The sequence below is a fragment of the Mytilus edulis genome, chromosome 10, assembly GCF_963676685.1.
Source record: "Mytilus edulis chromosome 10, xbMytEdul2.2, whole genome shotgun sequence".
Taxonomy (NCBI): Eukaryota; Metazoa; Mollusca; class Bivalvia; order Mytilida; family Mytilidae; genus Mytilus; species Mytilus edulis.
This window is the reverse complement of record NC_092353.1, coordinates 26,046,389-26,062,449: the sequence shown is the minus strand read 5'-3', so window position 1 is coordinate 26,062,449 and position 16,061 is coordinate 26,046,389. Positions and strand designations below refer to the sequence as shown.

Below are 16,061 nucleotides of genomic sequence, written 5' to 3'. Positions count from 1 at the left end.
AAAACCCATTTTTTTACAGAAATATTACAAACTCACAATGATGAACTTTATTGGAAAAGAAAAAAATGTTTAAATTTTTGATTGATATAATCAACCAAAATATTGCTACATCATCCTTTCTATTTTAATTTCTTGTACATTTATTCTCTTAGGCATAAACTTTGATCTCAGCAAACTGACCAAGCCGAGCAAAGACTATTACAATGTAACCACTGACAAATACTTCTATCTGATGAATGTGTGCGATAAAGTTGATGGTGTTCAATCATGTGGAACAACGTCTAATCCAGGTGTATGTCAGGTCAGCAAGGCTAGTAATGGGTAAGTGAATGTTCGTTTGATTGTTTTCAAAAGGATCAGTCAAAACAATGTATGATTTATATAAGTGCTTGAGATATTATATGAATCAGTCTATTAGAAATAATTATGATATCAGTTTGAATGCAAACATTGTACAGATAAGCTTATTGGGAATAAGCTCAATAATCAATGTACCTATGATTTTTTTTATAAAAATATCAAACTAGTTAGCTATCTGACTATATGTGTAGTCTGCTCTGGGAATATTAATTTTCTGCATTTAGAATTTAAAGGCATTAAGTTTGAAAAAAATATAAAAAATAATCTGTCATATTAAAAAATTGGAAAGTGGAAAATAAACCTCATTAGTTGCAATATATTTGCTTCTGTATGTTATTCCCTTGTAATTTTTTCGCATGTAAACAGTAAAAGAATATTCCTTTTTCAGAAATTCTTTCAATATAGGACAAACCACAGGAAAACTGAATTATTATGATGGTATGATAAATTTAACATACACTAATGGAGATGCATATCATGTGACCCCAGTCCACAACCGTACAACAGAAATAGCCTTTCTATGCGACAGAGGTGCAGGAATTGGCCATCCAGAATTTATTGAAGAAAAAGATTACTATTATAACTTTAAATGGTTCACCTCCTATGCCTGTCCCAACCCACCAATAGAATGTACTGTTACAGATTCGTTATCCAATCAACAGTATGATTTGTCAAGGTAAGAATGGTAGACAATCTAAATGTTCAGTATTTGGATTTATAGTAGATGAGTTTGTTGATTTGCAAAGATTTGTTTAGAGGTCTTTCCAGCATCAGACTTTATGACTGTTTTTTATACGACCGCAAAAATTGAAAATTTTTTGGTCGTATATTGGTATGAGTTTGGCGTCGTCGTCGTCAGTCGTCGTCGTCCGAATACTTTTAGTTTTCGCACTCTAACTTTAATAAAAGTGAATAGAAATCTATGAAATTTTAACACAAGGTTTATGACCACAAAAGGAAGGTTGGGATTGATTTTGGGAGTTTTGGTCCCAACATTTTAGGAATTAGGGGCCAAAAAGGGCCCAAATAAGCATTTTCTTGGTTTTCGCACTATAACTTTAGTTTAAGTAAATAGAAATCTATGACATTTTGACACAAGGTTTATGACCACAAAAGGAAGGTTGGGATTGATTTTGGGAGTTTTGGTTCCAACAGTTTAGGAATATGGGGCCAAAAAAGGGCCCAAATAAGCATTATTCTTGGTTTTCGCACAATAACTTTAGTATAAGTATATAGAAATCAATGAAATTTAATCACAAGGTTTATGACCACAAAAGGAAGGTTGAGATTGATTTGGGGAGTTTTGGTCCCAACATTATAGGAATTAGGGGCCAAAAAGGGGCCTAAATAAGCATTATTCTTGGTTTTCGCACCATAACTTTAGTATAAGTAAATAGAAATCTATGAAATTTAAACACATGGTTTATAACCATAAAAAGAAGGTTGGCTTTGATTTTGGGAGTTTTGGTCCCAACAGTTCAGGAATAAGGGGTCCAAAGGGTCCAAAATTGAACTTTGTTTGATTTCATAAAAAATTGAATAATTGGGGTTCTTTGATATGCCGAATCTAACTGTGTATGTAGATTCTTAATTTTTGGTCCCGTTTTCAAATTGGTCTACATTAAGGTCCAAAGGGTAACTTAGTTTGATTTTAACAAAAATTGAATCCTTGGGGTTCTTTGATATGCTGAATCTAAAAATGTACTTAGATTTTTGTCGAGCCTGCAACTTTTGTTGCAGAAAGCTCGACATAGGGATAGTGATCCGGCGGCGGCGGCGGCGGCTACGGCGGCGGCGGCTACGGCGGCGGCGTTAGCTAACTTCTTAAAAGGTTTATATTTTAGAAGGTGAAAGACCTGGATGCTTCATACTTTGTATATAGATGCCTCATGTTACGAAGTTTCCGTCAGTCACATGTCCAATGTCCTTGACCTCATTTTCATGGTTCAGTGACCACTTGAAAAAAAAGTTCAGAATTTTTGTAATGTTGAATTCTCTCTTATTATAAGTAATAGGATAACTATATTTGGTATGTGCGTACCTTGCAAGGTCCTCATGCCCGTCAGACAGTTTTCACTTGACCTGGACCTCATTTCATGGATCAGTGAACAAGGTTAAGTTTTGGTGGTCAAATCCATATCTCAGATATTATAAGCAATAGGGCTAGTATATTTGGTGTATGGAAGGACTGGAAGGTGTACATGTCCAACTGGCAGGTGTCATCTGACCTTGACCTCATTTTCATGGTTCAGTGGTTATAGTTAAGTTTTTGTGTTTTGGTCTGTTTTTCTCATACTTTATGCAATAGGTCTACTATATTTGTTGTATGGAATGATTGTAAGGTGTACATGTCTAGCGGGCAGATGTCATCTGACCTTGACCTCATTTTCATGGTTCAGTGGTCAAAGTTAAGTTTTTAAGTTTTGGTCTTTTTATGTAATTTTATATGCCAAAGGTCAGCTATATTTGGTGTATGGAAATATATTATGATCTATATGTCAGTCCCGCAGATTTATTTGACCATGACCTCAATTGGACGGTTCATTGCACAGTGTTAAGTTTTTGTCGAGCCTGCAACTTTTGTTGCAGAAAGCTCGACATAGGGATAGTGATCCGGCGGCGGCGGCGGCGTTAGCTCACTTCTTAAAAGCTTTATATTTTAGAAGGTGGAAGACCTGGATGCTTCATACTTTGTATATAGATGCTTCATGTTACGAAGTTTCCGTCAGTCCCATGTCCAATGTCCTTGACCTCATTTTCATGGTTCAGTGACCACTTGAAAAAAAAGTTCAAATTTTTTGTAATGTTGAATTCTCTCTTATTATAAGTAATAGGATAACTATATTTGATATGTGCGTACCTTGCAAGGTCCTCGTGTCTGTCAGACAGTTTTCACTTGACCTCGACCTCATTTCATGGATCAGTGAACAAGGTTAAGTTTTGGTGGTCAAGTCCATATCTCAGATACTATAAGCAATAGGGCTAGTATATTCGGTGTATGGAAGGACTGTAAGGTGTACATGTCCAACTGGCAGGTGTCATCTGACCTTGACCTCATTTTCATGGTTTAGTGGTTATAGTTAAATTTTTATACGACCGCAAATTTTGAAAAAATTTTCGTCGTATATTGCTATCACGTTGGCGTCTGCGTCGTCGTCGTCGTCGTCGTCGTCGTCGTCGTCGTCGTCGTCGTCGTCGTCGTCGTCGTCGTCGTCGTCCGTCGTCCGAATACTTTTAGTTTTCGCACTCTAACTTTAGTAAAAGTGAATAGAAATCTATGAAATTTTAACACAAGGTTTATGACCATAAAAGGAAGGTTGGTATTGATTTTGGGAGTTTTGGTCCCAACATTTTAGGAATAAGGGGCCAAAAAGGCCCAAATAAGCATTTTCTTGGTTTTCGCACCATAACTTTAGTTTAAGTTAATAGAAATCTATGAAATTTTGACACAAGGTTTATGACCACAAAAGAAAGATTGGGATTGATTTTGGGAGTTTTGGTTTCAATAGTTTAGGAATAAGGGGCCAATAAAGGGCCCAAATAAGCATTTTTCTTGGTTTTTGCACAATAACCTTAAGTTAAGTAAATGGAAATCTATGAAATTTAAACACAATGTTTATGACCACAAAAGGAAGGTTGGTATTTATTTTGGGAGTTTAGGACCCAACAGATTAGGAATTAGGGGCCAAAAAGGGACCCAAATAAGCATTTTTCTTGGTTTTCGCACTATAATGTTAGTATAAGTAAATACAAATCTATGAAATTTAAACACAAGGCTTATGACCATAAAAGGAAGGTTGGTATTGATTTTGGGAGTTTTGGTCCCAACAGTTTAGGAAAAAGGGGCCCAAAGGGTCCAAAATTAAACTTTGTTTGATTTCATCAAAATTGAATAATTGGGGTTCTTTGATATGCCGAATCTAACTGTATATGTAGATTCTCAACTTTTGGTCCCGTTTTCAAATTGGTCTACATTAAGGTCCAAAGGGTCCAAAATTAAACTTAGTTTGATTTTGACAAAAAATGAATCGGTTGGGTTCTTTGATATGTTGAATCTAAAAATGTACTTAGATTCTTGATTATTGAAGTTTTTTTGGTCCAGTTTTCAAATTGGTCTACATTAATGTCCAAAGGGTCCAAAATTAAACTTTGTTTGATTTCATCAAAAATTGAATCCTTGGGGTTCTTTGATATGCCAAATCTAACTGTGTATGTAGATTCTTCATTTTTGGTCCTGTTTTCAAATTTCAAATTCTACATTAAAGTCCAAAGGGTACCAAATTAAACTAAGTTTGATTTTAACAAAAATTGAATTCTTTGGCCTCTTTGATATGCTGAATCTAAACATGTACTTAGATTTTTGATTATGGGCCCAGTTTTCAAGTTGGTCCAAATCAGGATCTAAAATTATTATTTTAAGTATTGTGCAATAGCAAGTCTTTTCAATTGCACAGTATTGTGCAATGGCAAGAAATATCTAATTGCACAATATTGTGAAATAGCAAATTTTTTTTTAATTAGAGTTATCTTTCTTTGTCCAGAATAGTAAGCAAGAAATATCCTATTTGTGCAATAGCAAGAATTTTTTTTAATTGGAGTTATCTTTCTTTGTCCAGAATCAACTTAAATCTTTGTTATATACAATATACAATGTATATACAATTTTTACTACCAACTGATAAATTTAAATAATCTTTACCATTCAGTGATAACAAGCAGTTTTTTTTACATCTTAATATTTTATGATGTATTTAAATGAGTAGTTATTGTTGCAAACTCCATTAGAAATTTGAATTGATATCAGTTTTGAAAAAGGGAAACGGGGATGTGAAAAAAAGGGGGGGGGGGGTTAAATTTTTCTCATTTCAGATTTCATAAATAAAAAGAAAATTTCTTCAAACATTTTTTTGAGAGGATTAATATTCAACAGCATAGTGATTTGCTCAAAGGCAAAAAAAACCTTTTAAGTTCATTAGACCACATTCATTCTGTGTCAGAAACCTATGCTGTGTCAACTATTTAATTTTAGATTTAAAAAGTTTGAAGAAGAAATCTTTAATTGATTTGTAAAATCTTGGCATTTGTTTTGTGTAAAAAAAACCCATGTAATGTCAAAAATTTGATCACAATCCAAATTCAGAGCTGTATCATGCTTGAATGTTTTGTCCATACTTGCCCCAACTGTTCAGGGTTCGACCTCTGCGGTCGTATAAAGCTGCGCCCTGCGGAGCACCTGGTTGTGTTTTGGTCTGTTTTTCTCATACCATATGCAATAGGTCTACTATATTTGTTGTATGGAATGATTGTTAAGTGTACATGTCTAGCGGGCAGATGTCATGTGACCTTGACCTCATTTTCATGGTTCAGTGGTCAAAGTTAAGTTTTTGAGTTTTGGTCTTTTTATCTAATGCTATGTGCCATAGGTCAACTATATTTGGTGTATGGAAATATTTTATGATCTTTATGTCAGTCGAGCAGGTTTTATTTAACCGTGACCTCATTTTCACGGTTCATTGCACAGTGTTAAGTTTTTGTGTTTTGGTCTATTTTTCTTAAACTATAAGTAATGTGTCAATTATATTTATTATACTTCACGTTAAAATGCCATATTTTGATTGGCTAATACGAGGGTGTCATTTTACTCTATCACATAGCTGAGAGGGTGACATTTTTTTTGAATGTTACCCTCTCGTCTCAACCAATCAAAAATCGACAATTTAAAGGACAATGGATTGAATTTACATCAAGTAGTTGAATACAATGCTTAAGTTTGACGTTTTGGATCAAATTTTATTATTTAACTGTCAAAATAAAAAAAACCAACATCTTGTTGTTTACATTTCTAATACTCGTAACGTTGTTATGTACGTGACGTCATAGAAAATCCTTTTGAAATAAAATTTATCTGTAAAAGACAAAAATGGTAGGACGTTTAGTATAATAAATTAAATAACACATAGCTGAGAGGGTGATAGAGCAGATTGGTACCCCTTGAAAAAGCATTGTCAACCTTGGCTTCGCCGCGGTTGACAATGTTTTCTCGGGGTACCAATCTGCTCTATCACCCTCTCAGCTATGTGTTATTTATATAATGTTGTATAGAAGCATTGTTAGCTGTACCTGTCTGCCTGGCATGGTTCATCTGACCTGGACCTCTTTTTCAAGGTTCATTGGTCTTTGTTTAGTTATCTTGGTTAATGTTAAGTTTATGTGACAGTTGAAATAAATCTTAGCTTTATACTTAGGACTATCAACATAATATCAATGATTAGTATAGAAGGCGAGACATTTCAGCGTGTGCACTCTTGTTTATTATTGGCCCAGTTTTCAAGTTGGTCCAAATCGGGGTCCAAAATTAAACTTTGTTTGATTTCATCAAAAATTGAATAATTGGGGTTCTTTGATATGCCAAATCTAACTGTGTATGTAGATTCTTAATTTTTGGTACTGTTTTCAAATTGGTCTACATTAAAGTCCAAAGGGTCCAATATTAAACTAAGTTTGATTTTAACAAAAATTGAATTCTTGGGCTTTTTATACGCCCGTTTTTTAGACGGGACTTATTATGGTATACCGTTGTTCGTCTGTCCGTCCGTCGTCCACACTTAGGACAATAACTCAAAAACACTTTCACCAATTTCCATGAAACTTAAGTGAATTGTTTATATCTATTGACGTAAGCTCCCTTTCGTTTTTTTTTAAATTTCAGATTTTAAGTTTTGGATTTATGGGGCTTTATTCCAACTTTTTTATAACTCAAAAAGGCTTTCACCAATGTCCATGAAACTGTGGTGAATTGTTTATATCTATTGATGTAACAAATAATACTTAATAAAATCTGATGAAAACATAAAATTTGTAAAATCTTTAGTTCAATTTAAAACATTAAACTGAACGACTCTGATAATTAATTTATGCGCAACATGCATTCATAAATTAATGTTTTGTTCGGTCACTTGTTGAATATTTTTCTCTATTTGAATTCTTCAATTAGTTATTCTATAAGTAAAGATAAAAACAACCAGTTCAAAACTAAGATTAACTAATGGAAAAGTTGAAATGAAGTGTTACAAATATACATTATAACCATTCTACTATAGGGTAAACACATTTTTGGGGGATAATTTTTAGTCAATGATAATGCTAAGTTTTGGATTTATGGGGCTTTATTCATAAAAAAGGGGGGATTTTCAACACTTGGACAATAACTCAAAAAGGCTTTCACCAATGTCCATGAAACTGTGGTGAATTGTTTATATCTATTGATGTAACAAATAATACTTAATAAAATCTGATGAAAACATAAAATTTGTAAAATCTTTAGTTCAATTTAAAACATTAAATTTCTTGTAAAAAATAGGTTCCATGAATGTCATACGTTTGTACTATTATTGAAAGGTTGCAAGGATGAAAGCACATTAGCAGTCCCTAAGATACTAACTGTTCCCTGAGGCATATATCATTTTATGATAACATTTTTACTATCTAAGCTATGGATAAAAATCAAATACTGTTTTTGCATATAGGATGTTTTACTCTTGTTAAAATTTGTTGCAATTGAAATCACAAATGATACCTTAGCATTGCAGCTTTTTTATAGAGTTCGGTTTCGGTGGAAGGGTTGAGCACAATAAAAAATGTTATAAAACATAACTAGTCTACAATAGCACATAATAAGTGAACAAGTGACAACATGAAAATCCTAACATGTGACTAAATATTCCTTAAATGTTAAAGGGTGTCATTTTATGAAAAAAATAAGGAAATCAAGTCTCCTAAACATTTATCAGTATGATCATCTTGTGAATATTCTAAACAATAAAAAGGTAATAATCATTATCCACCATATTAAGCACCATTTGAACAACTTTTGCATACATCTTTGTATAATTTAGTATGGATTCCTTACTGTGTTCAACAGAATCTAACTATGAGCAATATACCCCAAGAAAATTACCTTCTTTCAAACTACTATAAAATTTGGAAATCAGCCATAGAATTACTAAAACCCATAATCATATATCACTTTCCTTATATTGCATTGAAGACTTCTATGTTATATGCCAATGTTAATGATATTTGTTTTTTATGCTAAATATTGAAAAGCTGAACTAGGTTTAATCATCAGTGTCTTCTTCACTGTAATCACTGTCCTCATCATCAGAAAAATCCTCATTTTCATTCTCAGAAGAGGCCTCCTCATCATCAATGAAATCTTTATCTTCATCATCAATGAAATCCTTACTTTCATCACCTACTTCCTCATTTAGATCATAACTTTCACTTTAACCATCTTCACTTTCCCTGTTATCTTCTTGGTGCTCCTCATTGTCATTGTAGTCTTTTTTGCCATTTTTATACGCCCGTCGTCTTTCAAACAACGGGCGTATTATGCGCTAAAGCGCAGCCCTTTATTGTAAGATTCTCATAGCTAAATATTTGTTTAGTGTTTTATTTTTTTGTGGGCTGTTGATTGTCATTCTGACTAGTTATGTTTATTTATGATGCCATGTCTTTTTACAAAGAAATAACATTTGTCACATTTCCATGGTTACAAAGCAACAAGATTTTATTTTGAAATTTTATGATTTCATTTAGGGATAAAAGAAGATAAGACAGCATAATCTCAACAAAGATCAAACGATTTCACACGTGGTTATCTTGTATGCACTTTCTTGACCCAAAAGTGGAATGAAAAATGGTTATATCAGTTTTTCTGGACTGGCACTTTTGATTTGATATAACATTGAAAAGTAAATTCTAATCTTTTTTTAAACAGCTTATCAAAATCTGGAGACCAAGGTAATTGGGAGATATTAGATGACCACAATCCTAACCATAAAACCAAGTACTACATAAATGTATGTAGACCTGTCAATCAAGTCGGGATAGGTAAAGGATGTGCCACCTTTGCTGCCGCCTGTCAATCAAAGTTTGATCAAAATGGACTGGTAAGGATGAAAGTTTAGATATGATATATAATGTAACATTATTACTCCTCTGATTTCAATGTACTTTAATTTCACAAAAAAATATTTGCCAATATAATAAAAAGAATAACTAATCAAAGAATTCAAATATTGAAAAAAACTTGTGACTGAACGACTCTGATAATTAATTTATGCGCAACATGCATTCATAAATTAATGTTTTGTTCGGTCACTTGTTGAATATTTTTCTCTATTTGAATTCTTCAATTAGTTATTCTATAAGTAAAGATAAAAACAACCAGTTCAAAACTAAGATTAACTAATGGAAAAGTTGAAATGAAGTGTTACAAATATACATTATAACCATTCTACTATAGGGTAAACACATTTTTGGTGGATAATTTTTTGTCAATGATAATGCTAGCAGTTGGTTAGAATAACCAGATCAGTTTAAATATGCAGATAATAAAAGAAGTCTTGAACTTTGAATGATTATCGTTCATTTAGCAATTATAGACATTATATGAAATTACTTTGATTTCTGTACAGGAAGTGATAGATGCTTCCTATGCTGATCGAGGGGAAATAACTAAAGGTCCACAGATTGAGGGTAATGGAAGACTGTATCTGCAATATAAAACACAGTCCAAACTGTGCACAGAGGATAATGGACAAAAGTCACCATTCATAACTACTATTCATTTTGTCTGTACAAAAGGAGCATTGGTATGTTATTAAATATTTCTATTTAATTATATGCTAGTTGTAAATATTCATTAAATACTTTTAATAAATTATTCTTCAATCTTACCAAAAAAGTCAATAATAAAAAAAAAATCTTGGTCAATAGTTTTATTGTACTTGCTTACTTTGAGATGACATAGTAAACTTTTTTGAAATGTTTCAATGAAAGATACATGTGCTCATTTTAGATAAATATTCATCAACTCGTATGTGCTGAATTTTTCCAAGTTGATAAAAGTGCTCTTACTATAAAAAGGATGAAGGATGAACTACTTCAGATGTGTAGAAATAAAAATATAAAATCTTTGTTTGAAGGTTGTCTCTTTAGCAGTCATGCATATCTCCTTATAGAGTATTTATAACTCACACAAATTAAATCTTTTACATTGTTGTAAATATGTATATTAATTCATAAGATTTATATATTTCAGACAAGAGGCCCCAATATTCCTGTTCAGATAGGTAATTGTGAACAGTCTATTATCTGGGAGACAGAAGCAGCCTGTCCACTAGCAATAGCAGAGACAGATACCTGTACAGTGAAAGATCCTAATTCAGAATACATGTATAACTTAAATCCTCTTAAAAAGAAGGGAGACATCGACTACTACAAAGTTATGAATGTTGCAAATGGGAAAACAACAACTTATAGGGTATAGACATTATTGCTTAGTATTATAATTATAGAAAGCCTTATATTGTATCTTAGGAGAAGACAATCTTAGTTGGACTAACTTGTGTTTAATCCTTTTTGTGATAATTTGCAAATAAGATATGTTTAAACTAATAGTTAACCTAAAGAAGGCTTGCTCTTTTCTCATTTTAATTGTTTCACATTTTCTCATTCCTGGGGCTATTATAGCTTACCGAATGGTACTGATTTTGCTCATTGTTGAAGGCTGATCAGTGACATATAGTGGCTTACATCCACATCCTATGGCCTCTGATGGATAACTGTTTCACTGACAATCATATTATATTAAGATGATCCCATTTCAGTGATACATACAGCATATTTGTATAACAAGATAAGTTGATTAATACCATAAATGAGCATTACTTTTTAGAACATTTATCCAATTGTTGAAATGTAAGATGGTTTTTAGTCCAAGCATCACCCATTAAATAAGTCTGTTAAAATCTGTGAACTTTTTAATTCTGGGCAGACACCTATAGATTCAACAATCTGGACAATATAGATTATATACATACATTTCTTATGATTTTTAGCATTTTAGACCTGTGATGAACCTTTTTTGCATGTATTTTTTTCAGATAAATGTATGTGGAGAAATTTCTACAACCAATTGTGCAAAGACAATGAATTTCTCATCTACAATGTGTGAAGAAAAGACTGGAGGCATTAAACAAGGAATAGCCAATATGCATAATTATAAACTGTATTTCTCTGATGATGGACAACTGACTCTTAATTATTATGGAGCAAGAAATGGCACAACAGGTATCAAAAGACTATATATAACCCATCTTGTCAATATAAAGGGTAGTAAAATTCATCCTTACAGAATCTTAATGTGGTACATAACACTACAGGGAGATAACTCTGTAAAAATTAGCTGAAAATTTGAATCACATTCTATTGTTAAGGAAATATTAGGCTTATCAATGATCAAAATTTGTGTTTGTCAAACTGCTATATATCCAATGAAAATTTGAAAGTGTTTTTTTCAAAGGGTAAAAGCAAATATTTTGTCAAAATTTAAATTAACCAAGCCAAATTGATTATAGTCAAGGTGTTTGGTACCCCATTAAGGATAGTAGGCAGTTACACTTTCTGTTGATCCAAATGAAAGTAGAATTATTTTTTTATACAGAAACCCAACAACACAAATGCCATCTTGGTATTTTAAATGGAGTGTTTAAGAAAATTTACCAATCAACGTATTAAAATTGTTTGACTGTTTATATTGAATGCTTACATTAATCATGTCTGATTTAAAAGAATAACAATAATTATTTCTGATTTAAGGTAAAGTGACAGAGGTAATTATCCTGTTTCTATGTAAACAAGATATAGAATATGGAGTACCTATATTTGAAAAGAAAGAGGAGGAGAAATATTTCTTCAAATTTGAAACTGCTCTTGCATGCAGTCCACAGCCTGTTGATTGTGTAGCTCAGGATAGTTCTGGACACCAGTATGACTTGTCTAATCTAGCTAGAATACATGACTGGAAGGTACCAGATCCAAGACCAGGTCACACAGATCTGTCCTATTATATCAATGTTTGTCGACCAATAAACACAATACAGGGAACTTCATGTCCAGGTAATTTTCTTTAATATTTTTCAGTTTGTATGATGCTTTATAAAATATCTTTCATGAAGCAGCATAATAGTTGTACATCAGAAATCAGTTTTATATTCTATGCTACATTTTACTCTTTGTCTTTGCTTTAATTACTGTTGCAACTATTTTATTTGGTTTTTCAAGCCAATTTGGAAATTTGTTTTTCTCTGCATTTTTGAAAAAATAGCAATTTATGCAAGTTTAAAAACATTATATGAAAGGTAAATTAGATAAAGGTTTTGTAGATTGATATTCAGTTTTGATAGTTTTGGGTTTTAGTTTGAAAACAAGCTCAGAATCTAAGAAAGATAAACAATAATATTGTAAAATTTTGTTTTTGCATTTATAATACAGTGAAACCTGGGTAAACCGAACCCTGATAAAACCGAATTTCAGTTTAAACCGAACAATTTTCAAAGTCCCACAAAATTTCCCTATCAATTAACGTTAATCTAACCTGAAAAAACCGAACCCTGTCAACATCGAATTCCGAACGATTTTTGAAGGCTCGATAGTAAATATGTATCTAAAAATTACCTGTCAAAATCGATCGATAGCAATCAAAACAAAAAGTTATTTTTAATTTATATTTTCATGATTTCATTAAACATACACAGGATGACAGAGTATCCCCGAGGGTATTTGAGGTTAAATTAACTGGTGAGTTGTTATGACAAACTAATTAGCATGTTTGTGTCCATGTATTCAGTGATCAAATGATTTATGTTGTAAAGAAACTGGTCAACTGCCCCCATCGCCAAAAATGACAAGAAAGGAACTTTCCCTTTAAAAGCCTTTCACTGGATTAGGAAGTCATGCAACACGACAAGGTCAATGGCTTTCGATTGCCGGCTTACCTTTAGAGGCCCTATATATTTGATTCGGATGCTCCTGAAGACTTCCGTAAGCTATTTAACAACGATAAAGTCCGAGAATAAACTGGACACAACTGGACCCCTGCTGTTGTTTCACTCTTATTGTGTTGCGAAGTATCAGTCAGCGGCAAACTCCCCGGCAGTTCCAGTTCCGATCCGCAAACGGGCCCGAATACTACTCTACACTAATTGATGGAGTAAAGGAAAACAGTTCCGGAACGGAAACGATCACTGTCCGGAGTTTGAGTCAGCGGGTGGCAAGTTTAGTCCGAGAACTCGTGTGTACAATGGCGATCTCGACTCAACTACGGAATCGTCATTTGACAGTGACTTGGAATACGAAGTGGTCAGTGAATTAATGGATTAGAAAATAATTATGAAAAGCAAAATTGCTCCACGTCGGACATCATTGAACGATTTATACATTGTAGTTTCACAACGACGAGCGTGATTGACGGAGTGGCGTTTGATTTATAAACAAAAATGTACCAATAGGTCTATCTTTATCTACTTATATTTTTACGCTTACATCTATATCATCACGAAAATAAATAGTCGTCTGTTGTGTCACCTATTATCACTTGTCAGTAAGTGCTGAAATTATTTTGGTGTCGACTTCCGTTTACCTCTACAATCCGAACACCTGTGAAAACCGAACAAAACGCAAAGTCCCGTGGGTGTTCGGTTTGGACAGGTTTCACTGTACACACTTTTATTGTCTAATCAAACTAAAATCATGCTTTAAATTATGTTTATTTTAGGAGGTCCAGTTGGTGGATGTCAGGTATCAACACATGGTGGGTCATTTAACATGGGATACATACAGTCTAAACCAGTAGTGGTTGGCGATGGTACTTTAGTGATTCGATACAGAAATGGAGATATTTGTCATGCTGGTACAAAAAGACAAGCACATAGAAGTACTAGGATAACATTTATGTGTTCATTAGTAGAGGTTGGTGTGACATTTTCTACTTATGTTCACTATATTTGCAAAGAAAATGTAAATATTCAATCATACAATCATTGACTGTCAGTTCTTGCAAAATGTTTTTAAATACATGTTCTATTTTTAGATCAAACTTTTCTAAATAAAAATGAAGCCAGAATGAGCACAGATGTTTCTTAAAAATTAAAAATCAATCCATTATGCCAGAATTCTTTACTCCCTAAGCTAACCTTTATGTTTGGCTACAAAAGCTTGATCTCTATATTTGTTTTCACAAGATTAAAACTCATAGGCATCAAAAAGCTGCAGTTAAAATACATAATATATCCAATGCTTGGTAGATCTTGAACCATTTAATTCTATGGTTATATGCAAATGATTGAGGTCACCTTATAGCACAATTTAAAAAGAACCATTCAATGTATCGGAAACTTCTCTTTGCCTTTAAATATTGACTATGATCCAGTAGGATATTATGATATTATATGATTTATGAAATACTTATGATGAGTACATTCTAAATTTTAGCATGACCCTGTTTTTGAAGGCGAGACAGAGGAATGTGAATACATTTTCCATTGGATGACACCAAGTGCATGTAAACAAAATGTAAGGAAAATTCTACTATTTGATATGCACTGGTTTTAGATAATATAGGCCATTCAAATTAAGTATTTCTTATTATGTTTTTATATGACTGCAAAAAGTAGTAGTTTTCAAACAATAACTTGTGTTTAAGTGTATGAATCTCTCTGAAATTGTACCACAAGTTTCCATACCATGAAGGGATGGTTAGTATTGACTTTGGGGTGTTATGGCTCAAAATGTTTTGGAATGAGGGGCAAAAAAAGGGGAAAACTATGTTTTTGGTCAATGGACAATTAAGACAATTTAAAAGCAGTGTAAGGGAGGTAATTCAGAAACATTTAACATACAATGTTAGGTATCTTCGAATTTACCTCCTTACCTTACTTGTAAATTTTGTATAATAAAATGTCAGGTTTTGGACTAATTGCAAAAAAAAAAGGGGTGGTGGTAGTAGTTTTCAAATTTTTTTTCCCAAATTTCTCAAATTCCAAATTTTTGAAAAGTTTGAAGAAGAAATCTTTAATTGCACAATATTGCGCAATAGATTTGTAGGATCTTGACATTTGTTTTGTGTCAGAAACCCATATTATGTCAAAATTTGAACACAATCCAAATTCAGAGCTGTATCAATCTTGAATTTTGTGTCCATACTTGCCCCAACTGTTCAGGGTTCAACCTCTGCGGTTGTATAAAGCTGCGCCCTGTGAAGCACCAGTTTTGATTTTATTTATGATTTAATAAAGAGTTTAATTTTTCAATATATTTCTATTTTCAGCTAATTAAAGTTATTTGAAATGAATTGACAAACTTGAATCTTAAAAACAGGTCATTTTAATTTTTCACTTTTAAAGTGGCTTCGAAAATGTAGTATTAGTAATTGAATAAGATAGCTATATATAAAAAATCATAGTATAATTGTTTTTTAAAAATATGTTTAACATATTTTTAAAGTTGATGATTAAAAGATGTAACATTGATATTATGTAGTAAAAGCATTAATTTTTTTTTCAATTTTCAGCCATCAAAAATAGGAAAGGACTGCAAAGTTGTTGACACACTGTACAACTATGAGTTTGATCTGAATATCCTGAAGAAAGATACAGATTATAATGTGACAGCTGGAGAATTCTCCTACTTACTGAATATCTGTCAGGGGGTAAAGACAGCAAACACTGGTTGTGGATCTAATACAGCTGTTTGTCAAACTAAACCAGCAGATAAAACTTTCCATAAAGATTCAGGTAGGTTTTAGGTTACCAAGTGTTGCATTATATGCTAAATACTGTATTCATTGCTCTCAAATT

At 32.6% G+C, this 16,061-nt stretch overlaps 1 protein-coding gene across 1 annotated transcript in view; it reads left to right on the top strand.

Moving 5' to 3' along the window:
• LOC139492086 (cation-independent mannose-6-phosphate receptor-like) overlaps window positions 1–16,061 on the top strand; it is a 57,624-nt gene that overhangs the window by 15,411 nt on the left and 26,152 nt on the right. The window contains exons 12-21 of the mRNA XM_071280225.1: window positions 153–321; window positions 749–1,036; window positions 9,140–9,311; window positions 9,840–10,016; window positions 10,466–10,687; window positions 11,310–11,496; window positions 12,025–12,324; window positions 13,982–14,175; window positions 14,698–14,778; window positions 15,776–15,998. Of these exons, the coding sequence (XP_071136326.1) occupies window positions 153–321; window positions 749–1,036; window positions 9,140–9,311; window positions 9,840–10,016; window positions 10,466–10,687; window positions 11,310–11,496; window positions 12,025–12,324; window positions 13,982–14,175; window positions 14,698–14,778; window positions 15,776–15,998 (2,013 nt within the window). The remainder of the gene's footprint in view (window positions 1–152; window positions 322–748; window positions 1,037–9,139; window positions 9,312–9,839; window positions 10,017–10,465; window positions 10,688–11,309; window positions 11,497–12,024; window positions 12,325–13,981; window positions 14,176–14,697; window positions 14,779–15,775; window positions 15,999–16,061) is intronic.